General features: G+C 38.6%; 2 protein-coding genes across 5 annotated transcripts; one reads left to right on the top strand and one right to left on the bottom strand.

Moving 5' to 3' along the window:
* The first annotated feature begins 1,250 nt into the window (after positions 1-1,250).
* Positions 1,251-3,151, top strand: LOC121899143 (schlafen-like protein 1). The gene is made up of 4 exons (XM_042414774.1): positions 1,251-1,674; positions 2,213-2,309; positions 2,375-2,781; positions 2,887-3,151. Exons 1-4 carry the CDS (start codon positions 1,390-1,392, stop codon positions 3,082-3,084), a joined length of 987 nt encoding a protein of 328 aa, XP_042270708.1. The 5' UTR covers positions 1,251-1,389; the 3' UTR covers positions 3,085-3,151.
* A 1,866-nt stretch (positions 3,152-5,017) lies between these two features.
* Positions 5,018-27,684, bottom strand: porb (P450 (cytochrome) oxidoreductase b). 4 transcript variants are annotated; one of them, XM_042413347.1, is made up of 17 exons: positions 27,603-27,660; positions 25,723-25,816; positions 23,527-23,714; positions 16,657-16,705; positions 15,594-15,722; positions 14,933-15,085; positions 13,599-13,723; positions 13,160-13,249; positions 12,412-12,510; positions 10,742-10,858; positions 10,449-10,567; positions 9,649-9,830; positions 9,295-9,444; positions 8,881-9,148; positions 7,805-7,950; positions 7,276-7,361; positions 5,018-6,932 (listed from the first exon to the last, which is right to left on the bottom strand). In XM_042413347.1, the coding sequence occupies exons 3-17, from the start codon at positions 23,703-23,705 to the stop codon at positions 6,788-6,790; spliced, it is 2,037 nt and encodes a 678-aa protein (XP_042269281.1). In that variant the 5' UTR covers positions 23,706-23,714; positions 25,723-25,816; positions 27,603-27,660; the 3' UTR covers positions 5,018-6,787. The 4 variants fall into 4 exon arrangements, with proteins under 4 accessions (XP_042269281.1, XP_042269282.1, XP_042269283.1 ...); XM_042413348.1 differs by lacking the exon at positions 25,723-25,816 and having other exon boundaries at positions 27,603-27,684; XM_042413349.1 differs by lacking the exon at positions 27,603-27,660 and having other exon boundaries at positions 25,770-25,807.
* Positions 27,685-27,796: the final 112 nt, after the last annotated feature.

The raw sequence follows: 27,796 nt of genomic DNA, 5'->3' as shown, positions 1-27,796 counted from the left end.
CACTGTAGAATAACTAAAACCATGAAGAGCCACCAGCTCATGTCTGAGTGTTAGGAGTTTCTCCATCTAACATTTCTTCCACTGCTTCCCATTTTAGTCCTTTAATCCCGATCTATTTCTCAGCTGATTTCAATATGATCTTGATCTTTTTCATCTTCCTGCTCATCTGCGCTGAACAATTTATCACATCTACCATAAACAACACAAACTCGCTCTTGCCCACAATTAGCAGATCTTCCTTTACAGCAAATTTGTCACATCCCTCACAGGGTCTGTTGTTGCTCTCTATTCCCACTGATTTAGGGGCATCTGCCTGCCTGGACACTTTCGTCACTGCCTCTGCATATGTAATCCCCTGGGAGACTAACTCTCTGCTGCTTTCTTGCTGACTTTGCACCCTCGATAGGCTGAGCTGTGTTCTCCTCCACAGTTACAACACTTGAGTTTAGCTCATTCTTTGCATTTCTCATACTCATGTTCACCTGCACACCTATGTATCTCTGCTTGCCTTTGCAGATTGCTGCTACATGGCCATACTTTTGGCACTTAAAGCATCTCAGTGGTGGAGGAATATATGGCTGAACCTCATAGCCCATATGTGTTGACCTCAGATTCAGGACATCAACACAACCAGGGGAAAACATGGCTCTTAATTTAGAATAACACTGACCTCAAGTGGCTGTTTAACAGCATCTCATTGACTGAAATCAAACTGTACCCCCAGCACTCTTACATATTGTGTTAACGATATTATGCTCTGATTATAGTAATTATCATGCACTTACAATGTGCTTATACTGCTCTTATGATGTTTTTTAATGTTGAAAGAGCACCACTGCAGGCAAAGTGTTACAGCTGCACAACAGACATTATTTGTGCTCAGTGTTCTGCTTCACTTACTCACTCAGTGAAGATGTGCTTGTGTAAATTCTACTATTTAGTTAGTAAATGGCATTTAAGAAACGTGGCTAAATTCTATTTCTCTGTAAATAACACTTTGAGGGTCCAGGGCCGGATTAACCTGCCAGGAGGCCCTGGGGCAAAAATGAGCTGAGGGCCCCTGTTGACCGCCTTTGCTTCAACGCATGTGTATATGTGTATATAATTAGTGTTTACAATGACCATCAAGCACTGTGCACACAGTAGAATACACATCTAAATCAATCTTGAGCCCTGGAAACCAACCTCTATCTTTGATCACACGAATCTAAACACAAATTGTTTTTGTTTTTTTCAAATTTACTTTGGAATATGCATCATTTAAACACTGTAGCAACTGAAATACAAAAGGTTTTAAATAGTCTACTCTCCTAAAAACGAGAAGACCCACATTTTTTCCCCATTTTTTGCACTGTGCACATTATCTAACAGATTCTTGTTAACGGAAAGATGAGCAACCCAGATACGTTGAGCGATGTAGGGACCTCTGCCTCCCTGACTCCGTCCACATCAGCTCATGTTAGGACAGTTTCCAGTGGAGCTAAGAAAAAGAAAAGGAAGCGAGCCGGTCGTTCCCGGGGATGGAGACTTCTTGGTTGGAGATGGGGGCGCTTCAAATGGGTTCAAAAGAAGAGATGCTCTGGCTGTTCAAGCCCTCATCCACAGAGCACCCAAAGGCAAAAAAGCAACAGTGCAGCCCAGAACCAGACTGGTCAACAGGGAACACCAGTACAGGTGAGATGAGGACAGAATCAGAGAGCTGCAGGGAACATTGGCAGGATAATAACATCAGCTGATATTAGGCCACATATAGTGTGTGTGTTGGCAAAAAGAAATATGCAAAAAAAAAAAGAAAGTTGTAAACAGCAAGAAATATCTTAGTGGCAGCAGTTATATGAATATTTGACTTCTCAATTGATCTTTTATAGAATTTTCTGCTTTTATTAATAATTTAAATAATTTCAGTGCTCAAAATTTAAATTACTGTCATAAAGTGTTTTGTTCATCTGTAAGATATATTTAGTCAGACATATTTATCACAAAATGTTTTTTATGTTATGTGTTGTGCATATGAATATCAGTTCATTTACATTTATTTCATGTTTATTATTCTCATGTATTAATATTGTTACTGGCCTCCAAAACCCAGTATTGGTCGGCCTCTACCAATGACCTTGATAATACAGAGATGAATACAGTGTATGATTTTTTTGTAATAATATGATACTTCACTGTCCCATTCTGCTTTGTCCCTTCTCTCTCTGACACCCAGTCTACCAATGAACAGGACATCACCTGCTGCCAGTGGCTCTACCACGGGGCTCACATTATTAATGACAGCTGCAACATTGAGTTCATGGCCGGCAGAGGTAAGGTTACAAGGGAATTTACAGCTAAGTTATATCCTGTTAAAAATTGTTTTGTCTTCTTTCAGGAAATTACATGCAGAATGGTTTCTTCCGACATGTTGCTATGTATGGAAGTGCCTTCCTGAACAGCGGGGGAGGCCGTCTGGTTGTCGGGGTGAATGAGGACGGAGTGGTTTATGGCCTGTCCTTCAGCCATGAAGAGGAGCACGAGACTCGCCTACAGGTGGACGTGATTCTAAAGCGTCTCCAGCCTCCTGTCCTTCCCCGAAACTACAGCCTGCATTTCCTACCTGTGGTAAAGTCTGGGGTGGAGGCATCTCGCCTCAAGGTGCTGTGCCTCACTTTCAGAGCACCTTCAGCCTTCAGTGAGCCAATCCTCTATCAGACTGAGCACGGGGATGTGTTCATACGGCGGGATGGGAACACTGAGGGGCCCCTGTCTAACTCTGTAATCCTTGAGTGGTCCAGACAGGTAAGAAAGTCCATGACTATATTATCTTACAAAATACATATTTGTATAAAAATGACAAATGCGACCATTTCAAGTGCTGACATGCTGTATGTGTGTGTATTCAAGAAATGGAGTCAAAAGAAGCAAGAGCTAGAACACAGACTGAAGGAGGCTGGGTCTGAGTTGTCCTCATTAACAGCACAGGCGGACTGGCTTCTCCAATTCATCATAACCTTGCAAGCAGAGCAGAGCCAAGCCCACAACAGCAGAGCCCCAGATGTGGCACTGGAATCCCCTCTGCATCCAGGACATGAGCAGATGTGAATTTGTCTGGTTGTGAAGTTTGCTTGAGATGCACAGTAGCAAAATTAATACAACAAAAGCACAGTAACTATCTTTGACTTCTTATTCTCAGCTCCAGTGACTCAATGCAATCTTTCATCGCAGATTTCTTACAGTCTTTCTGGAGAACAGAAGCACTACAGAACTTGCTGAAACCTTTTCCAAAGTTAAACACTGATTTGTTAGCATAGAAAAAAATGCTGATCTCATGAAAATATTCCACCATAGCAACATACGTACCTACATTATCATAACTTGGTGTCTGACTCTCTGCTAATGTTGATAGTCTGTAATCTCGCTCTCTCACCGTTCGGTCCTCTCTGCCCTGCTGTCACATTGTGTCAAACTGTCAACATTTAATCTGCGATAATCTGGGGTTTGTGGGAAATGGTGTTTCTTAAGACCAGTCACAGCAGCTCCTCTCATAAGCAGCAGGCAGTTTAATGAGCCAAGAGTTCAGGAGAAAACTGCTTTTCCAAAAAAAGAAAATATACACTTCCCTAAATATTACTATACAGCCTGAGTACACCAAGTATTAACAGACAACACCCCACATTTATTATACTTCCACTGGAAATATTCTTCCACTCCCTAAAACTGCAGCTGAAGTGAAGCATCAGAACAGAGATACAGATGTACAGCAACAACCTTGTGTTCATTTCATTAACAACAGAAGAAGAAAGAAGTTTTTAGGCAACTTAAAGCAAATACAGTATCTACATGAAAGTTGCCAGTACACAGGGGGAGGTCAAATATATTCTCTGTCTCTAACATTTGATCTTCAAGCCATATTGATTTTTTATATGTGAAAGTTGTTCATAAGTTTCATCAAAGGACAGGTTCACAATTTTTCAAGTCTGTCTTAAAACAACAGTCAGGTGCCCATATTAACAGTAAAAGAGGTTTTCCTCACTGTAATCATCATGTTCATACTGGCTATTAAAAGATTTGAATGACTGAAGCTTCATATTAGCTTCAGATAAACTTTTAAATACAGTTTTGCACAGAAGGAGTTTTGTGGATTTTTGTCCCCCATCACTTACATTGTGAGTGCATTATGAGACCTTCTAATGGTCAATATGAACAGGAGGAATGATTACAGCAAGAAAAACCTGTTTTTTGGTGGGTTTTTTTTTTTTTTTTTTTTTTTTACACTTTATTGTGTTTTTAACAATTCTAACTTGTAAAACACAATTCTCCACATAAGAGGCCACACAAAGTATAAAATTTGTAATTATACATTTGTAATAAACAAGCCTACGTTATGACTGTTATCACATAGAGAGCCACTAGAAAACCAGAGTCAAATTACTTGTATGTGTAAACACACTTGGCCAATAAAGTTGATTCTGATCATTTCATAACCACCAGGGTCAGATTTCTATAAATCTCTGGACCCACAAAATGTTAACATTTTATAAAAATATATCTTCATATACAATGACTTCTTATGATCCAGAACAGCTCTTTTAAAATTAGCTCTTGTAACAGATTTGAAGGTATTCTTGTTTTTACTCAGACTATAGTAGATAATTCAATAAGTCAGTATATCTGCCTCTTGGGACAAGCTGCTGGTGTAGTCACTGTAAGTATCTCATTAGAAGAGCAGCTGTGTATTCAATTAAAACACTACTATGTAATATTTATCTGTCAACATTACAGCCTCATTAATATTAGTGATGGTGCTGTGAAGTTGGAATTGGTAACAAATGGCAGATAACAGTGTGACCCAAGTGTGTTTCACTGCAATTTGCACAATATAGGTTGTGTTTTATAGCGTGCAAGCTGTTGAACACCTGCACTGCTTACTTTTGTTTTACAGTGTTTTATTAATATTCTCAACAAAAAAAGACTACTGTATCCAAACAATTCTCACAAAATGTAACCTTATTTCATCACAAGACAGACATCAACCTGACAAATTATTCCAAATTTATTCATTGAAAAAAATGCATGCCTTGATACAATCAAATAATCACATCATAAAATGGAATGAGAAAAAGTGACAACGCTGGGTAAAGTGTCTCAGATTAATTAGACTTTCTATGAAACTTTCAGCAGGGAAAGAAAAAAAAAACTGTTAACAAGACAAGTATCATAATTTTAATCCTAACCTAACGCATAAGGCAGTGTTAAAAAGGCACAGGCTGCTCTTTAACAGGTTGGCTGAACTCTTCAAACTCCTCGTATTCACAAAAAAACACACTGAGATGAGCACTGACAGACAAAATGTTAGGAGACACACAAAAAATGTTTTGATATGTCTGGTCATCTTCTCTGTGTAGTGATGCATATGTTACTGGACAATAAAAAAATATATACATATAAAATTGCCAAACAGAGGTGGCTGTCATATGTCTGAGTGTTACTGTCACATGACCAACTCATTTAATATTCCTCTGCTGTCAAATGCATATAAAATAAAATGCCATTTGGAAGGCCAGATCTGGATGCAAGTCTAATGTTTAAACATTTTACAAAAATATCAGGGTACCTATAGATTCATTTTGATTATGTTTAGCGGCAGGCTTATGGGAAATAAAATACATAATCGTTTATTTCAATAAATGTTTTTCCCCCTTTGCATCACTTTGTGCCTCTCAAAAGGTTACCGATTTAAAATGAACAGCAACTTATGCATAAAAGGCAAAATCCCTTGTCAAAATACAAAGGTAAACATATATTGTACCTATGATGCCAGTTTGTTACACCAGTTTCCTCACAGACGTTTTACACATTTTCTGAAACATTTTAATGTATTTTAAGTACATTCAAAAGTACTACTAGATCAGCTCTGAGAGAAACTAGTTCAATGTCAGCACCCTTTCATGTCTAAAGCTTCTCTGAATGTTCATACTGAAAACTGCCTGCAACATGGACACACAACGCTCAATGTATCACTGAGACATACAGTATTATGCAGGGTTATTTGCTCTGGGGTTAAGTCTACAAACGGTTAAAACCAACTGGTTCAAAGTTACAAACATCTCAAGATGGCAAATTGAATGAGCTTCCATTGTTTCATCTGAACTCTTCATGTTCACAGTGGAATTATAATATGTACAACCACAGGTTGGGATCAATGAGTCCCTCTCCCACAAAACTGATGGATTGTCTACTCAGAGTTGCCATCAGTTTTGATGACAGCCGAACTGTTTGACTCAGCAGTAAAAAATGTGAAAATCTGAGACGATGACTCTTTTGTGCTTCTTTTTTCTAGTAAACCTACATGATTCATTAAGGAATTTTGAGCCAGTGGGTTTCTTAATCTAATCAGCTAAATCTAATCCCAGAGCATCCAGATTTGCAGTAAAACACCCAATTACACCGATTCATTCATTTATACCAAAGACTCTTTCCACGTCCTGTGATCCAGACTGGCTAAATGTACTTTTGGTCTTGGACCACGGCTCAAGTGAAGACCCCAGAGCGTACAAGCTGGTGGTCCTGATACATAATGTAGTATACATAAGTAGGAAATATACTTTGAGATTGCTGAATGGGTTTCTAAACAAAACCTGCTGAGGTAGGGTCTGCCTCATGATCTTCTTCATGAACCAGGGTGAGTATGAAGTGTTAAATGTTTTTATATTCAGTCCTGATAAAAGACATACAGTAAAAATAAAAAATAAAAATTAAAAACAACCACTTGAGTAGCGTGAGTGAAGCTGGGTTTTGAGGCTCTTTAACTCCAGACATCTTGTGAGTAGCGTCCCTTGGTCATCAGTTTCTTGATGTAATCTGTGGCCTGGGTGCGTGTCAAGCCTCCCAGTTCTTCTGCGATCTCGTGGAAGGCCGTCTGCACGTCCTTCGCCATGTTTTTCGCATCCCTATGGTAGGAAATGGATCAGTTTAGATTGCTGCAGGGTGATTCTACTTTTTAATTAAAAAGAACTAAAATAAACCAATAACAATGTTCACCTCAGTCATGGTGAAACTTCTTTGCATTTGATTCTTAAATAACACCAGTATATGAACCATCAGTGAAACCACTTATCACCCCACTAGGAGATGCCAACACACTAAAGAGTTTATTTTTATCAAATGGTTGAATTTAACATTATTTCAGACAGTTGGCACAAAGATTATTTGTTGATTATTTACAACTATAAAAAAATAAACGAGCACTACTTCGGAAAATGAATAAATGAATGAATCAAACATATTAATTACCCGCAGATGTAGATATGAGCATTTTCTGAGTGAACCAGCTTCCAGATGTGCTCCTTATGCGTCTTCAGGAGGTGTTGCACGTACACCTTTATTTTATAGAGCAGAACAGAAAACATTGTTGTAGTTGCAGCGATTCTTTATGCATGTTTAGCACACATAAATGATTAAAAAGGTCCATACGCACATAAACATCACATCAACACAGACATATAAAATACACCGTTTTTCCAATAAGCTCAATGCGCTGTATATCAAAACTGAACAAGGCATTTAATTATTCCTTTAAATAACGTAAAGATAACCATTTTTTGTTCCCATATACTGTATGATTAACCAGTCAGCGCCTACAACAATTGAGATTCAACATCTCCTAAAAAAATCTAGTGATAAGAAGATTCCAGCAAAAACTTTTGTACCTAAGGTGACTCTTCAATGATTACTGCCAACAGATACCAAAGTATATTCTAATCCCAGCAGATTTGACTTTGATGGTAAGGGATACTAACAGCAGTGAGGTAGACGAGCATACCTTTTGCTCCTGGTCTCTTGAGAAGGCAACGAACAGCTTTGATAGAACTCCATTCCTCTCTGCCTCCTCCAGCTCCTCCTGGTAGATAAAGTCCTCATTCTTATACCTGCAGCCGAAAAACATCACCGTCTCTCCGACCTCCTTTCCTGTACGGGAACAAAAACAATGTGTTGATTACTTTTTGGACTTGCTATTGATTACTGCATTTGAGCTCTTCCACTTTTGAAATTGTAATCTAATATAATCAAGTAATTGTCTGTCACAGCTGCACACACAATGATCACACTTATATATCATATATTAATCATCCCATTTGTATTTGTTGGCTGTGTGAAGATTAATACTTTATTCAGACTGACAGTGTCTGTCTTCCCTCTTAAGAATTTTATTTGTCATTGTTTTTTTGTTTTTTAAAAAAAAATATTTTATCTAGTTTTTATTTTACTGTTTCATTATTATTATTTAAATCTATTTTATTGTTTTTTATTACATTTTCAGAATTGTTATTTCTTGTGTGCACTAGTGTCAATTTGTTTTACTGTTCTGTCCTATTATTATCTTGTCAGTCACCTGTGAAGCACTTTGAATTGCACTAACCTGTATGAAAATATTAAATGATGTTTGATTGATTCATTGAATTGTTAAAGAGATGTTTCTATCAGGAATAACTGTTTTATTTATTGTAAGAACTTTAAATAACATTTATGAACTACCAAACTAATCAAATAAATATAGGTAACTTAACTGTGTACGACTGTATGCCTGACAAGTTTCTCTGATGTGTGAATTATTAGCTACATACTTGCTAGTGACAGAAAATGCTAATAACTGAAAATTGACTATTAAAGCACTGATTACTATTTGTATCCATCTGAAAAGAGCACAAGGTAAAAAGTTCAGCTTTCTCTATTTTTGTGGGCACTTGTGTAGACCACACTACACCAGAAGGACAGAAATGACAAACATGTTTGGAGGTCTCTTCCCTCATCTTTCTGTCCTTGTGGAGACATAAGGTTGTAAAAGGTCAGACAAACAACAACAACACACACATCGTGGCCCACAGTGTCTTTAAATACCTTGTTGTTTGAGCCAGCCCCTCTCCTGGATAAAGCCCATGAAGGGAGCAATTCCTGTCCCAGGGCCGATCATGATCACTGGGATGGTGGATTTGAAGGGTAGGCGGAACTGGGACTTGCGGATGTACATAGGAACAGTGGACTTGTGGCCGTTGTCAGTGACCAGTTTGTTCTTCAGCCAGTTGGTGGCCACTCCCTTGTTGATGCGGCCAGTCTTGGTCTTATATTCTACCACCACGGCACAGATGTGGATGCTGTTAGGGTGAACCTACAAAACCGAGGACAGTTACTGATTGTTACTCTGCTTTAACTCTAAGAACAAACAGATTTGAGTATGTCAAGACAATATCCATATCAAAAAATATTTGCAAAAATGTTAAAACTCTGTCCTTCCTTAGCGATTTAAACAATTACCTTTGAGGAGGAGGCGATAGAGTAATAGCGAGCCTGGAGACGAGGCAGCAGCTCACACAGGTGGTCAATGGGAGGCCTCAAGGAAGGCATATCCTCCAGAATGGCGAGGATGTTTCTATTGACATCCAACACCCAACTCTGGTAGAGCCCCTGTAGTGAAACACCAATGAAAAGACGACAACATTAAGTCTAACAATTGGAAATTACAGTACATGAATCGGTATACGTCATAGGTCCGGTTAACTTAAATTTATTCAGACATGGGTGACATATAACCACAGCTGTTAACTTTCACTTCAGGGTTAAACCATCTGTCTTAACACCACCAGTGACCGTTCACCACCCGTCACTGACCTTGCCCTCGGGGGAAGAGGAGGCCATCTTGCGCATATTCTCCTGGTCTTTGGGGTCAGAAGCGTACTGTGCCAGCTCGTAGAGGACGTTGGTGCGAGGAGGATGTGTGATGTCCAGGTAGTGAGTCAGGGCTGTGCGGTAGGTGGTTGGGCAGGGGAAAGGGTGTTTCTTGTTGGACTCCTCTGAAAAATAAAATGAAAAGATTTTTCTGGCATCTCAACACTTATGTTATAAATGTTCATCAAATTTTAGAAATGTGTATCAGTTGTTCAAATATCAATATACTACCACTGCTACTACTACTGATAATACAAAAATTGCAGATTTACTGTGTAGAGTGACTTTTGCTTCTCACCATCACCAACATTCATAAAAACCATCTAGTCATAGACAGGTTTGTTTATTGGCATATCATTCTGTTCCCATCAATACTTTGCATATCTGTTAAGAACATTAACACAATACACCTCCGTGCAGGAGATTATTAAGTGACTAAATCAGCAGATTGTGTTCTTTATATTGATGTATTTATGCTGATGAACACTGAACAGGAGTAGTCTTAATTATTAGTTGTATTACAAAGTACATCCGATGACCTTTGTGATCCATTAAATTAATTTCATTATTAACAAAAGTCAGCACTTTATATTACAGCAATAACGCTTGAGTTGCAGTAATTTAACAACATGCATGTCATGCGCAATACGCGAGCTGATACTGCAAGTGTAGATATCGTGGGAGGATTTCGTGAGACGTGTGAGGGACGAACTAGTAAAGTCAAGGTGCTTTCAATGCCATACCATCAAGGTTGTTGAGAGAGATAACAACATCAAGGTCCACTCCAAGGATTTGCCCAAGCTTGTTCACCAACGCCGAGTCATTTGTGGGGAAAACAGCGACATGGTCTCCTGACTCATATCTGAAATCAGACAATGTGACACATTTAGACTTTGACCTGTATTCATGAAGTTTTAAAATGGAAGAAGAATCAGAGTGTTCAATCTGGTCTTATGGCGTTAGAAAAATGAAAACAATACAGTGATAAAATCAACATTAAATCAGAAATTAACTGGATGAATCCAACCGTTCTCACCTGATCTTGGAGCCTGTTATGTCTACTTCAAGATGCATAAGATGCCTATCACCACTTTTGTTGAGTTTGCGGTTGACAGTGACTGGTGCCAGGAAAGGGTTTTTTGAATCAAAGGGCCTGTAAATAAAAGAACATCACTTAAATGTAAAATTACACAGGGCTGAATATAATCACAAAAACATGTAAAATCCAACTTGAATAAAAAAAAAGAACTAAGATCTATTCCTCAATACATTAAGGACTTGTTTAAGGGTAAACTATGCAGGATTTTCCTAAAAAAAAAACAAAAATAATCCCTCTCAATCATCACTTATGATCCACTAGGAGTGTATTTATCTACACAGACTCTGCCCTCAGCCTGTATTTTCTCATTATTTTGTTATGTTCGGCACGTTTCTGGGCGTCAGCCTTTGGGTAGTGGGTGTGTAGCCTCAAGCCAATAATAGGATGCAGAGTGTGAGGTTGGGACTCATAGCGTAGCAACCAAGTTACATCGCTGTCTCTGTCTCTCTCCTCTGCTCTCTGTGTGTCTGTTTGACTGAGGGCGGGGCTGAGCCACACGCACGCACGCACACACACACACACACACACACACACACACACACACACACACACACACACACACACACACACACACACACACACACACACACACACACACACCGGCCACAGCGGACAGGATGAAGCGTGCGCTTCAGCTGCATTCACACCAAATCCAGCAAATTCCGCATACACAGGCTTATGCATTACCAATGGTTGTTATACGTTCTGTCCACCAAATGAGTAACGTTAGCTAAAATATAAATATTAAATAAGCTTTCATCGTACTGGATCATAGTAATTAAACTACACACTTATGTGAAATATAAATAAAACCACATCAGCATGCGCTTATTTACATCAATACGTGATGTGTTATTTGGGTCTCGATGCACTGCAAGTCCATTGATCAGGAGTGCTGATCTCCATGGGTGCATTGCTTTCTGCCATTTCTGATGATTGTGATGTTACGTTAGCACATTAAAAGAGATATTGTGATTCATCAGATGTGGGGTTTCCATCAGTGTATTGCAAGCCCAAACAGGAGGGAGGACAGACGTCTCACTCCGCTAATGTTAGCCAACACATTTATAAAATTAAAAAACAAAAAAACAAAACACATTCGAACAGTAATTTCAGCATTTGATTTGTATCATTTTTTTACTATTTGAATTATAAGACTCCTAAAATTCGTTCCAACAGCCCTAAACTGCAGTGAAATAATAAGAAAGTAATGTTTTATTTATCTGATTCACTGCTTTGTTCTCGCCATCGCCACTCTCTCTTCATTCACTCTCTAGCTTACCCGACCACCACTGCTCTCTCTCTCACTCTATCTTGCTCTGGTGTCGTTGAGCCGGAGAGGAGGGGCCAACTTTGAATGTTGTGTTTACAAACACCAACTGACAAATCCTGCAGAGTATGCCTTTAAGGTTCGGTTAAAGGAAGGCTGTGAAAATGTGTTTTCTACATCCACTAGGGGGCAGAAAGCTTCATTTTTACAAAATGACCTTTGGTAAACTTTGCAGCTGGTTATAAATGTAGGTGAAATGTGAGTGATGGCTGAGCAGACAGCATCACAGTGAAGAATGATTTCTGGTAGTGAATGTTGTCTCTGGTGCAGTACTTACGGCTTTTGGACCTCAAAACTCTTCAGACGGCCAATCTCGCCTGTGTACACTTTGTTCATGTTGATGTCGGTGTGCTCCTTCAGCTCATACTGCCGTATGCTGTGTGAGGAAACAGCTTAAAGTTAACCTCTTCATACACCACAGAGAACTAAAATAGATGTTAGAATGATGTCACACTTGTTTCTGATTTTTTTTAAAGAATGACATAAGCCAACCTGGGTTAAAAAAAACTCCTACACATGATTATTGGCATTTGTTTATGTCATACACAGATGGGTGGAGTTTACTATGATTCAGATATAATGTTAACATCATAAGTCTTAGTCAAGATATGCTTGTTTAAAAAAAGAGTTTGGGTTGTGCTGCATTTAAAACCTGTGACAACACAAGTTTTCAAGTTTTAAGTTCAACTGAAGTAGGAGTTCATACTCCTCTAAGTGCTGTAGGAAATTCTACTAAGGAAACAGCTGTGAATCTCAAATTATGGCTGTGAAATGTTGGCATTAATAGAAACAGCCTTTCATTTGACAGTGACAATAATGTATATTATTTGACAGTACACATCATTACGCAGTCCCCTTTCATTTAATGTTCCCTTCAGGATCCTCACACAAGGAACTTTTTGGGATAAAAGAGCTGGTAAAAATGATTAAGAGTAAAATGCAACAATTTATAACTGATTATACCAAATATAATTGAAGAGTAAACATCTAGATGATAAAAAAAGAAGCAAAGATCATCAATAAACCTTGATTCATCTCCTAAGGCTTCCACTCCGAAGTGCTCGCAGACGGCCGGCCAGAACTGCTCTCTCCATGAAACGAAATCCTCTTCCAGACTGAAAGACAAAACCAGGAGAGTCAGGTGAGACAGCAGATTGACTCATTCAACCAAAGGTCGACTAAGACTTCTCATTAACAATGACAACCACATACATTTTGCAGTAATGATGATCCTTTTTTTTACTTTCAAGTGAAACAAATTAAGAAAAAGATAAGTTTTTAACTTTTGTTTTTTCACAAGAAAACTCCTTTAGGAGATTCAAGATGCAAATGGTTGATCCTCTGAGGGGCATAAATCATTAAAATTCACAGCTCATTAGATTTCAACATTTCTTGCGTAAATTTCAGTGAAAAATGGAAAGTCATCATTTCTTTTTTGGCTCAGAGGATTGATGGGTCACTTACTTGCCATCATCATCTCCCAAACCAAGGTCATAGATGCGCTTTGCCCCAAGTTCTTCCAGCCTTTTGTCGACATATTTTCCCATTGCATTGTAGTGTTCATATGTCTTGTTGCCCAAAGCGAATACCTGTAGACAGACCAGGGCAAAACTCATCAGAAAACAGCCTTAGTTTAATTGCCTGTCTTGTCATGTTTCAGCTAACTGGAAATGAGAGTACTTAATGAATTTGAATTATTAAAAGACAGACAATGGATTAAATACGGAGTGAAGGACGTGACTGTGCCCAAGAATTTAACTAGATTTCCCACAGTTCAGCTCTTCACTCAAATTAGGCCAGGGGCGCTGCACCCCAACAATGACACAATCACACAAGCAGAGACAGACCAGACATGACAACGCACAAAGCCTTTTCTTTCAGGATGCACACAAAGCCCAACGCAGCTCATGCTAGCGAAACGCTGAATATCAATAAGACAGACATGCAAACTGACATGGCGTGACTCATACGAGAAGGAAAAAAAACAAAAAAACAAGTTTGGGAACAGCAATAGTGAACAAAATTTGAATTTAAAAAGGAGGAGACTCATATCAATTCGTTTATTACTGGAGTAATGCAAATCCAGCCTGTATATCCCACCAGTCCAAACTCGCTATTCAAATTTCCATGTAACTTTACCTCTAAAAAATCTCAAAGGGAAATCATTTGCATTCTTTAAGAGCTAAATGATCTTTCCAGCAGTGTGGTGAAGGAGTGTAGGCAGTGAGTAAAACAGAAACTATACAGTAAATGTGCATATTTTAAAAATGTAGGTACATATGTATATTCACCACTCTATTAGAGCTAATCTGGGATCAACTAGCTTAAATCATTATAACTTATCACATTTAACTAGAGTTTACATGCATTAAAGCTCAATCACACAGACACACACACACACACATATATATATATATATACATACATACATACATATATACATACATACATAATTTCATGAGCGACCAAATGCGCCATCTAACTTCTAAAGTTGATTCAACTGCCGTCACCAACACAAGAGGCCTTTCTTGCAGAAGACATTTCGAAATATGTCACAGTAGGTAAAGCACAGTTGTAAATAATTAAATGGATCATGACTGAAATCTCTTTAGCTGTTTCAGTTTCAAGGTGCTGGTATTGTGCACGCCGCCTAACTGTCATTGTGTACTGGGACATTTCCTACTATGACGAGTCAAAATGTCTGCTGTGAAAAAGGCATATTCTTGTACAATTACTGTTTCTGAAGTATTTTAAGAAAAAATCTTTTACGTATACACTTGCAGAGAATAAAGACTCACCGTGTAGTTTAGTCCAGAGAGGTCTTCATCATCATTTTCCTGCAGCCAGTCATAGAAGTCCTGGGCGTTATCTGTTGGGTCTCCTTCACCATAGGTGGCCATGCAAAATATGGCGAGGGAGTTATTGATCTCAGACAGACGGGACATTTCACCCTGCAGAAGGGGACACCAGCACCACAGACAGTGAGCATTGAGGTTTTACTTATAACCAACAAACCAGTGTATATTATTTATGCCTATTCTCATTACAGTGTTTCAACACATTATTGAAGACACCAGAGATCATAACATTGTGTACTTTGCATTATCATGACTAAAATAGCACACACAAATGATTTGAGCATGTGCTGTCCTTGGATCTTTATGGACTCACTTACCTGGACTTTATTTAGCTAGAGAATCACATTACCCTGGCAGTTATTACAAACTGTTCATAATCAAACTAATTATAGTCTCATGTCTGAACAAAGAATCAGATTATTGAATTATTCAGAACAATTGCCACTAAAGTGGATGACTGCTTTTCCTGCACTGCAGTGACACTATTTTTAATGACACATAACTCTCTGGTAATTATACTAAATATCATATGAAAGAATGAGAAGGACCTGTGTTAATCTTATTTTTGTGATTTGTATGTTGTTCCACTGATGCAAATTACCATGTCGTATTCCTCTGGATCGGCAGACATTCCTTTCATGCCGTAGCGCTGAGCGTCTTTGGACAGTCTGTTGGCAAATTCCTCCGCTGTGCCCGTCTGGGAGCCGTAGAAAACAATGATGTTCTTGCCCTGGTAATAAATTAACAGAAAAGCATTTACATGGTGAATGTAAAAACTTCTTTCCACAATTATAATTATAGCTAAGCCGTCTCTCATGTCTGGAGGCTGTTTTATATAACTCACAACAGATGCAGTTAATCTATTCTTCATTTCCAAGCAGAGGCACATTACAACAAACCTACATTTTTTAGATATGCTTTTCCACAATGCATATCTTATCTTTACATAAAAAAACAGGTCCATCTGTACACACATTAGTGAGAATCATGAAATACTTGCCTGCAGTGTTGCCATGATAATTCATAACAAAGAAAACCAACGACTAAATCAAATAGCCTTGGGGGCCAAAGTTCTTTTCTGCCACCATCATGGTATCTGAACTATTTGCTGCAAAACCACATGATTCAAAACCAAAGTCTTTTCCCAGGGTTGGCTTGAAACAGAGGACCATCAAAGTCAAAACAGTCTTCAGTCGGTCTAAAACTAGAACTGCATGTAGTCGCATTAGCAGGGAGACTGTTATACACACCATATTCCTGATTCACTGAGCCAAAAAGCAGGAAAACTCAATTTTAGTATTTTACTGGATGTAGATCTTTTCAACTATGGGCTGCAGGCTGTCGAGGTACTGAGGTACTTCGACTTGCAGATAAAACAGGTTTCCAAACAGGTAAAACATCTTCAAGTTGGATCGGGGACACAACATTAACTTCATGTAACAACGTATCTGTCAGTCCAAATGGTTCACACTCTTCAAAAATGATTTCTTAACACTGAGTAATGTTTTGGAACAGCAGCAACAACAAAACTGCTCCTGGACAGTGTATCTTTGTTGGAAAAATAAAAAAAAGTTGATACAAAACACGACTGAAACAGAAGTGATGAAAAGGGTGAAGTTAACTGGGGGAAAAACACATTGCTTGTTGAAAGCAACATCACTTACCGTTTTCTTCATTTTCTCGATGAAACTTGTCTCTCTCGTAGTGGGTGTTCTGGGGGAGAAAAATACCAGATTTGACTTGTTAAGTAACTGTAATCAGAATAATTAAACATAAAGAACATAATACTGTGATTAACAACAAGCTACTGGTCAACAGTGGTGACAGAATTTCTTCAAAAATATATCTTACTGTTTACATAAATTCAAATGGAGAGTAAAAGTTGCTCTTTGACATAATAGATAACGAACATTCATAACTGAAATAGCCGCAGGGTTGAGAGCAGAAAGCAGAAGTTCTCTTTATCATTTCTTTAATAATTTGACTTAATGATTAAAAAAAAAAAAAAAAAATCAGACTTTTTTGTGTCCCTCAATCATAATTGGAAATTGGATAGGCCTGTTTTCCTGCTGGGTTTAGTGTCAGTCTTTGTTTTTAGTGACCTGTCAATAAGTTCATGATGGATTGCAGGCTCCCATCCTGACTTTTGGTGCTGACGTGACCTTTCTGTTTTCCTAGAGATTGCAGATTCTACCTTGAACCAAACAGTGAAGAGTTGGGCACTTAAAGTTAGGCCAATAAAAAGGATTTGCTTCTTATTTATAAAGCAAAGGTGAGAAAAGAGTATAGACCAGTGAGACTGAGGCAGCTAATAGTCCGACAGTGTAGGTAAACACCAAGCTTGACATCTGAATCATTTTAGGTAAAACACTACCAAACCAAACAACAGAGAACTGGGTAATAAGTCAGCATTATTGTTTACTGGCTTTCAGGGAAACTGCATTGTTTGGTCATGTGATCATGTTGTGGTATATCAAATTTCTTCTGATTTTAAGCAGTTCAGCTCAAAACAAGAGCTTTTGTGTTACATGTTAAGTTTTGGCTTGCTGGTGCACAACGCTGAAACTGGTTCTAGAGCTGCAACTAACAAATATTTCCATCATCCATTAATCTGTCAATTATTTTATCCATTAGTCGATTAGTTGTTTGGTCCATACAATGTCTGAAAATGGTGAAAAATCTCTATCACTGTTTTCCAAAGCCCAAGACAATGTTCTCAAACGTCTTGTTCTGTCTCGACCGACAGTTCACAACCCAAAGATATTCAGTTTACTGTCATAGAGAACTAAAGAAACCAGAAAATATTCACAGCTGAGAAGCTGAAATCAGAGAATGTGGACATCATTTCCTTAAAAAAATGAATTCAAAAGATTAATCAATTATCAAAAACAGTTGACAAATTATTTAATAGTTGACTAGAGAAATATAAACACAACACCGATAACCACACATTGCGTAATAAGCAGAACTTAGAGGGTCAGTTTATCCAAATCACAAAAATCTAACATTTACTCTTAAGGGTATCTAGCCATGTAGATGGTTTCAGTTTACTGATATATCTGCCTTTGCATAAAACTGAAACTAACTGCATGAGAACACTGACTAGAGGTAAGCGGGAAAAACGTGGGGTTTTTTTCAAAGGAACTTTTAGTCAACTAACTAATCGATTGATTGACTAATCATTGCAGCTCTACCTGCTTCATTACATTAAACATCAGTTTTGATTGTTTGATGTGGTTTGCACACATTTGCCATATTTTGATAGACAATGATATCTGAAAAACCCTCTTATCAATATTGTTTTATTGATTTCAGCCAGACAACAAATTATAATGTGAACAGACTTTTAAATAACATCTGAACAAATGTGTGGCTCCAACTGCTGGGCGACAATTTGTCTAGTCATTGTTAGAGTTATCCTCATGTAACAGGAAGTAGCAGAGCAGTGACTCTGCAGCCTGCAAGTATTAGTCATACTCATGTACAAACATGCAAGCACGTACTGAGCGTAAGCAGAGATTACGAAACTTTCACTATTACAGAGAGTCAAGTGGTAGATATGTAATCACTACAGTTTATACCTGACGGTAATTTAAAAGCTTGATTCATGTTTCCAGGAATTAATGGATGAGAGAACAGATCAAAACAACATGTACAAACAGTGTTGGTTAAAAAAAAAAAAAGGGACACAAGATGCAAAATCTATTATCACACCAAATAAAAAAGGCAATGCCGCTCCATTCAGCATCAAAGGCCTGAGTGGACAGCTGCAATTCTGTCTGCAAATAAAAAGACTACAAATGACTACAAGCAGAAATAGTATGCAAGATTAATATATTTTCTGTTTCCAGAGATAGATTTTACTGTGCTCTTTTTGTCTTAACTGCACCAGTTGTCTATATGAGGTGTAAACGCATTAAACACCACTTGTATCTGACTCTATATTGTCTTAAACACACATTTTAGTCCCAAAATTTACAACCTAAGGAACCCATCAAGAGAACAGCAGTGGGCAGAGTGCAGGCATGTGGGACTGATGCCGAACACGCCATAAAAACTGGCCCCCGTGGTTTATACGGATTGTAGTCTGAAGTGAATTCCTGATTGAAATTTAAAAGCAAGCCTTTGCCCTCTAGCTCAAGCATTCCTGACAGATTTAACAGGATCTGTCTAAACGGTCATCATCAGCTCAGACAGCCTCATCGGCTCCGCAGCCACTTAACAGGGAGGATTTTTCTGTGTATCATTAGAAAACAAGCCATTTTACTAAATAACTTGCAGTATCTGAATACTGTCACAACAAATACAGGTATCTTGAGCATGTGAGACATTAAACAACATCAACATTAGATGAAGAAATAGACACAATATTTGATAAACTTCCCCAACTTTTTAACTCTAAATTAACAGCAATCTTTAGTGAAATTCTGAGACATTTCGTTAGCATCGTGTGCTAATATCTAGATACGTTCATTGATTAGAATTTTATCAAGTGCAATTTCATTAACAACTGTTCAAACAGAATTTGTAATTACTACTTGGTCAGTTCCCTAACTGAAAACTGGTTGGCTTACTTTTTTATATCTCAGTAGAGTACAAAGTTCTAATAGGAAGAACATACATTTAAAGGAAAAAACAAAAAGGGAACAAATCATAGCTGATGACACATCACTAGTGTTGTGGATCTACTAGTTACTGTCCAAAACGGACCAACATTACTGTAGAGGTGAGCCAATCATACGTTTTTGTTGGCATTCCTGAAACAAAAGTCAAAAAACATTCTCAAATCTCTTTTTATTAAATTACATGGCTGAACACAAAAGACAGACATTTCGGCATACTTCAGCCATTTCATAAAACCGTAATAAAGTCCTCTGCTACGGCTGGCGGCTTGACTTTAATAACATTAGATTTTCATATCAGATTTTAGTTAAACTAATGCAGGTAATTAAAGGCCAAGTAGCCTGTTGGGATGCAGCATGCAGCTTTAAAAAAGTCATTTCAAAAGGTCTTGCATTGCTAACACAAGCCCATTGACTGAAATCCATGTTTTGCAGATGTTGCACTTTACTCTTATCCAGTTCAGCAAAATTGGCCCCTGAGCTTTAACATCTTTTCCTTTCAGCGACGTCTTGAACCCCACATGAAAACAAACCCGTGCATGCTGGCGTTGACTCATCGTTTGAACAATTACAGTTTAGTCCAAACTGTTCAGAGCTCATCATCTGTATATATACGGTCAAAAAGAAGTTTCCATTCATTCATCCATCCAGGAACTAAAACTTTTCAAACAAGTTGGTTTGGTCTTGTTCTGTAACACAGGCTCATTCACACACATGCACGTGATCTTATGATGCTACAATCAAGAGACGTGTTTTCCATTTAAAGACCCCAATAAAAATGGAAATGAAACATAATGCCATGTTTACTGATTAAATCAGGAGGAAGGCAGGAAACGCAGTGACTGACTAACAGTGTTTGAGGAGCTTGTAGAGAAAGAAAAAAAGAAAAAGAAAACAGAGGACGCAATAATCAAATTTTTTTTGTAGACGAGCTGATTTTATCACCATCTGTTAACATAATGGGAACATTGGGTAGCTTTTGAAACCATTTCTTTGCCAGTCTTTCATAGAAACCAGCGACTAACACTTACAAATAACTTACAAAAGGTGTCATTCAAAAACTACTAAATCTGGTGTGAGCTATCAAACTAAACATCAGGATTAAACAACGTCTGGTGAGAAATGTTTACGACAATGTCAAGCAAGCATCATTAAAATAAATCTCTCGCTGTGCCTCACAAGGAGCAATAAAACAAACACTTTACTGACCTCTCGGCAGCATCTCTCCTGTCCTCTGGCAGGGAGAAGACACAGCCCATGGCATGAAGCCCTGTAGCTCACCGCTGCCACTAGCACCACTGGCTAGGCCACGCCGGGAACCGCCACGCTCAATATCAAAAGCGGGACGTCAACACTCCACAACCACAAGACGGAAAAATAAAAACCAGTCCAGAAAGGCGCTCACAGGTTTTTAAGAGCTGCCTTGCCTTCACCTCAGAGGCTCCAGCACGATCTGAACTCTGCCTCTTCCTGTGCTGCTCTCTGAAACCAGCAGCGTCTGTTCCTCTAACTCACACACACACACACACACACACACACACACACACACACACACACACACACACACACACACACACACAGAGAGCACACAGCAGCCTACAAGCCCTGTCAGTGTCTGGCAACCGCTGAGGACACAATGGTGGGAAACTGACTTTCCCATAAAATGTAGCCGAGCTACAGACCCACACTTTTGACTCACACAAACACACACTGAAACACTCTGGGTCTGAAAATGCCTCCCCCCCCCACCCCACACCCCCCTCATCCCCGCCCCCTTTTCCTCTCCGGTCTGAAAGGTGTTAGGAACGAAAAAGTCTACAAGATCCATTCTGAGAATTTGGCCAGTTATCAGAGCAACTCCTCAGTGGACCATTGAAGGGTTGTGGGGTGTAGAGAAGGAGGGGGGGCGGGGGGGCTGTGAATGGTAGTTTTTCTGAAGTGTCCCCCCGCCCCCATCTCACTGGAGGAGAGAGGGGAATGTCATTGCTATGGCAACCTCATTTATCATAAAAGGATTCCATTTGTGACATGGTCCTACTCCAATGGCAGAGCAGCTCAGCCCGCACACACACTAAAAAGAAAAACAGGGGAGTGGGGAAAGAAGAATGAAAAAAAAAAAAAAGTAACTCAGGGCAAAGAAAGGGTTTCTTGTCTTTTGCCTCAACTTTCCACCTTTGGAGAGGACTCACAAAAGGAGCTTGGCTCGCCCTCCTCGTTCGCTCTCCAGGGAACTTTCAAAATGGGTTCAGGGCCAAAAACAAAAGCACAGGAAAGACATGGAAGACTACGCCCCCTTCATAACAGTTAGTAATCACTGCTCCCTTTAAGGGGAGGGGAGACCAGCTTGGCGCTTGTGTTGCTCTGTTCTCTTCCTGTATTCCCGCCCTCTACAGATACACACTCTTCCCAAAGCAAAACATGTTCCCTGGGGGGCCCCCCCCCCCCCACCTCCTCCTCCTTGCCAACCTCCTGTTTTCACACAAATGGCCAGGATCTTCCTAGCTCAACACTATCTCCATTCACACAACCATGCGAGACCTCAGCCACACAGTGAGCATGGCTGCTACTGGCCTGTGGCTTTACTCCGGTGACCAAAGAAATTGTGTTGTGGTTTGGGGAGGGACAAAAAAAAAAAAAATGTGGCCGGTGGAAGGAGAGCCTCCTGAAAACGAGCCAAGCCTCTATCAATCCACTGATAAGTGATGAGGAGAGGGAAGAGGGCAGGGGAAGCTTGCAGGCATTGACATGAGAGAGAGAGAGAGACAGAGAGAGAGAGAGAGAAAACAAAGGTCGCTCCTAGTGGAACATTTACAAGAGCTTTAAGCCGTGCACTCTCACACACTTGCTTCAAGGGCTTTACAGAAACAACTTGTATGCAGAATTTGATGGATTTGGAGAATTTTTGTTTCTTTCTAGCTGCAGGTTAGTACAAAGACGCAATCAGATCACTGAGCTACCTATATGCAATGTCCAATGACAATGAAAGAAAACAATGGTTAAAAAAGTAAGTGATGTCATTTTTACTCAAAAACGTCATATCTTATAGGTTTTACACACACCGTCTGTAGCAGTGACTGGATCTCAAAAGAAAAACTGATTATGGCTTTAGATTTAATTTTTTTTTTTTTGATAGCAAAATACATGTATGATGTCACTTGTGGATTTAAAACACTAATTCCCACTTTTAAATGCCTCCAACTAACCCCAACCCCAATGAGCGTTTACTCAAGAGCTTGGCCTGGCAAGAGTTCAAGTCATGTTTGCCAAGTGGAGGTGATAAGAAGCTTTTTTTCAGTAGCCCTAATGTGTGTATAATGACTTACATACATGACTCACGTTGTTAATGTTGGGACAAAAGCTAAACGCAGAGTCACTCTTTTACAATTTGAGGGTCACAAATTATCTGTGTACCAAAGTAAATATGGTGCCTCCATAGATTGATAGATTACATCATGACCGGTTACTGATTAAATAAGAAGTGCCACAGATTGCAAGTCAAGGACAAGGCCAAGAGCAAGGCAACCCTTACCTATGAGATTCTGAGATTATGATTCAAATACCTGAAGACAAACTTCGGATGTCCAGCTGTCTGGATGCGCTGGTTAAGTACGCATCAACATGTATGTACTGTATAATGTTTACAATATGGCTGACCAGAGCTAGCACTTCACAAAAGGAGGGTAATGTAATGCAGAGGAGGATGACTCTTTCCAACAACTGTTTTACATAAGTATGGTATAAAAATGCTTCATTTTATTGTTACCATAGTGCATGAAAGTGAAGTAAAAATAAGTGTTTAAAAGCCAACATTTCAACTTGTGTGTGAAAAGATAAGAAGCATAAATTACTCTTTATGGAAGCTAAAATCTGTAAAAAGATTTGATCAGTTAAAACTCTGATGGGTGTACTCACGGTGTATCTAGCTTCTTGAATTCAGGGATGGGCTCAGGCTTCTTGCGGGACATGAACCAATAAATGACGAGGCCGACAATCAGGGAGAAGAGGAAGAGGTCCAGGTTGCTGAAAAGAGGCTCCTCTTCGTCCACCATGGGCTCGGTGTGGGTGGTGGTCTCAGGGTCCATATCTGCCATGTTGACACTCTACATTGGGAAAGAACAATGCTGTTAGACCAGTCTCACAAGCAAAAAAAAGCAAACGCTTCAATAGTTATGAAACACATATGATTAAATCGATTACTTGACAGAAAATTAATCTAATGTAATAATTTGATGATGCGTTATTTTATAAGTAAATATAGCAGATATTAGCAGCGCCTCATATCATTGTATAATAAACCCTTTGAGTTTTTGGACTGTTAGTCTAAATTAGCAGTTTGCTTTCATCAGTTTTGACTCTGGGGATGGACATTTATTTTTCTTTTCTATAGAGTCGCATTGATTAGTTGATTAATCGATTAGTTGATCAACGAAATTAATCTGCAACTATTTTGATAATTGAATTGTCGTTTTGGTCTTTTTTAAAGCAAAATTACCAAACATTTGCTGATTCCAGCTTCTCAAATCTGTGAATTTGATACTTTTCTTTGTCAAACATAATAGTAAACTGGGTATCTTTGTGTTTTGGACAGTTGGTCAGACAAAAAAAAAAGACATCTGAGGACGTCAACATGGGCTGTGGGTCATTTATAATGGTCATTTTTCAATATTTACAGACATTTTATTGACAAAACAATTAATCTATTAATCAAGAAATTAATCTGCAGATTAATCGATAATGAAAAGAAAGATTAAAATAAAAACTACCCACCAGATTTATTTCTACGACAATCATTAGTTACAGCCCTACAGTTTAGAGTACATGTGCCCTTTACTGCTTTTGTCTATTTTACACAATTTGTGATGAATGTGTTCAGTATAAATCAAAGGGACAATGAGCTGTAATTTAAAATCTGTAATTTAAAATCTGTTTCAGTTCTCAGCTATTAGCTATTAATTCCTAATTTAACAAAACCGGAGACTCTGGCATAAAACTGGTTAAGCTACTGCACAGAGCAATATGATCACTAACAGATGTGAGCCATATTCTACATGCTATACCATACAATGACTGCTTTTGTGAAAGCATTATTGGACAATTGGCTTTACATACAACGACATTGTAGCCCACTGCTCTCGATACCTGAGGAAACTTTTGCAATGTATCGGCAGCTCTTTTCACACTGTGCACGAGAGGACTTCGTGTTCTGAGCTCTCATGTTTCAATTTTGTTCATGGAGAGAAAACATGTAGATCAGGTTTTCTCTAATCCTATAAGCTGGCTAGTCTACAACTACAGAACAGTATGATTGGAGTTTTTTTTTTTTCTTAGCTACCTGTAAACACACACACTACTGGTCTGCTGACTCACTGTACAGATGTATCTGTGAGCCAATACCCCTAAGTACAGACGTCACACTGACCTCATGAGGTATAACACTTAAGACAGATAAAAACATTATTAAACTATCCAGTAAGTTCATTCAGGCAATGTGCGTTACATTCAGACATCACTAAAACAAGCATTTCATATCACGTCACAAAACTTGTATTTATTATTTATTATATGTATTTATTTGACAGTAGCTACACAGCAGTTTTACCAGCGTGTCAGCAGCCAATTAAGTAATCAAAGGTTTCTAATAATCACACCCAACTGTGTCATTCATCCAATTTCCTCATAATTAACTGTTGATGATTTCGAAAGGCAAAACAACGCCGTTTTAAACCACTGACAGTGAGGTTGGAGGAGATTTAGCAGCAATATTGGCAGCTATAACAAAATCCTGGAGGCTCTAACAGCAGCAACACAAATACACGTAACTGTCAGTTACTTAAGCACACCTGGCTGAAACTCAACACTCTAAAACTGCAATAAACCCTGCCGTCATGATGGTTATGATCAGCTTTTGTTTAAACTTTTTTAGAGAGGTGTTGATTCAACTTCATGCCTGTTACTGGGTTATACTGAGAGCTATATCTTTATCAAATCACATATACAGAAATATTAGTTTTAGGTATGTTTATCAAACAAACTGCCAACTCATGTTAAGTCCGATCATTTTGGGGAAACAAGCAACAAGTTGAGAACAGGACAAACTGTGTCACATACCAAGCATCAGTGTCTTCTGTTTGTTGCTATGTACTTTCCACACCAACCTCTTTGCTTAGTGATCTCCCAGCAGGGTCAATTAACACCGAAGCAACTGAAAACACAATTAACGTCATAAACATTAATAGCTACAGGTACACTAAAAAGCAACCCAGGCAACTTTCAGTAATTATTTTAATAGCTACTTATTAATTCAGTAATTATATTTTCTCTCTTGTAGATTTCACACACAGTGTTGTGTGCCCTTTGAAAGACATTACAAACATAAAAGATGAAAAATATCTGTCAAAAGAAGTGAAATTTTTCTTGAGAAGAGCTTGGCTGTTGAGGAAAGTTCACCTCAGCTATTCAGGTCTCTTAACAAACATCATTCCTTTCAGATTCAAGAGTCCTGCAGGCAAAATTATCAACAGTGAATTATGAGGGATTATGAGGAATTTGATGAAAAACACAGTTGCATGTGATTATTTTTATACAATGCTGCAGTTCTCTAGAACGGTTCCCATAGTTCCCTGAAGCAACAGCAGGTTTTAAACTTTTAGTAAATAAATAGTTGATGGAAAGACAATCATGAGTTTGTTTTGCTTGTTGTGTGATTCTTCTGTTTTTGCCTGTCTGTTGGTAGGGCTGAACAATTTTGAAAAGCTATCTAGTTGCGACTATTTTGACTGATATTGCAACTGCGATATCAGACGGATATCAGAAGGAATGCTAATTTATACATCATTATTCTTATTTTCATTGGTTTTTGTGGGGATCTGTACCAAAAACAAAGATGTTTAGAATACGATGTGTAGGCAGGACATCTCTGCAGCACGACAATATTTAATTTGAAATGGTATTTTAATGCACATTTTGCCTTTAACAAATATTGTGCCTTCTGCAATTTGAAAATTGCAGTATGTCATAATGTAATTTTGAGAAAAAATTCCATTAATTGCTCATCTCTATCTGTTGGTTAGTTTGACTGTGTGTCTTGTTATTGCACATGTTTTAGTCGGTCTTGCCTGACTTGAATATCTGCCATCCTACCCCCTCTTTCCTTTAAAGGATCACATTGGAGATAAGCTTTTAGCTTTAATATTTTTATCCTCGATAATTTATTATATGTTAGGACTGAGTGAGTACAGTCATATTAACCCATCTACTAATCAATGACTAATGCACTCCCTGATCTGACCAGACTGACTAAAAGGGCACACAGTGTATAGTTGCCATTTAAGTCAAATGAAAGAAGCTTTAAAAAGGGCACTAATCAATGAATCTGACATGGACGGAGTTCACTGGAGTTCATCCTCGAAATTCAACTCTTCTACTTTTAAAACAAATAATTGTGTAACAGTCAAGGAGGTGGCACTAGTTACCAGCGGTTTTTGTGTCATTCAGTTTAGTCTTGTACATTAACCAGTGGAATTAAGTCACTCAATGAGTCAATGAATAAAAATATGTTGCCCGTTAATAAAATGACGCATAAAATAATTAAAAATTACAAAGATAGCCGGCGGGAATGGATTTAGGGCCCTGACTATTCCCTGGGCCGTGGCAATATTGGCTGAAAGCATGACACCGTGGAAGAAAACTAGTTAGTTTAGAAACACAATAATGTTGTCTAAAACATGGTATGTCCAAAACAACGTATTTTGAGATACACACGCCGAGAAAACTAACAGCAGATATAAGTTAGCCTCAGTTTGCGTAACTCGCACCGGAGTCGGCACTTCTGTCAAGCTAATGTTGAACTAAAGCTGAACATTTCCTCCGTGTTTGAAGATTTTAGTCCACCGTGCGAGTCTTTTTTTGCTAACCTGTAACTCCTGCGGACTGCCACGGACTTAAACTCGATGTGATAACAATCAAGGTGAAATTAATCCACTGCTTACCTTCGCCTCGCTCCTCTGTGTCAGCTTCACACTGTTCACAATGCGGAAGGAAACTTTACGCCATGCCGGGTCAAACTAACTCGATCCTGGCAGCGGGGGTGGACTTTTTTAAAACTTCAAGGCTAAATGCGTCGTATCCAGCAATTTTTCTCACTTTTCCCACTACTGATAAGCTTGAGATGTGTGTGTATTTT

Source organism: Thunnus maccoyii, chromosome 6, assembly GCF_910596095.1.
Source record: "Thunnus maccoyii chromosome 6, fThuMac1.1, whole genome shotgun sequence".
Classification (NCBI taxonomy): domain Eukaryota; kingdom Metazoa; phylum Chordata; class Actinopteri; order Scombriformes; family Scombridae; genus Thunnus; species Thunnus maccoyii.
This window is presented reverse-complemented; position numbering and strand designations above follow the sequence as displayed.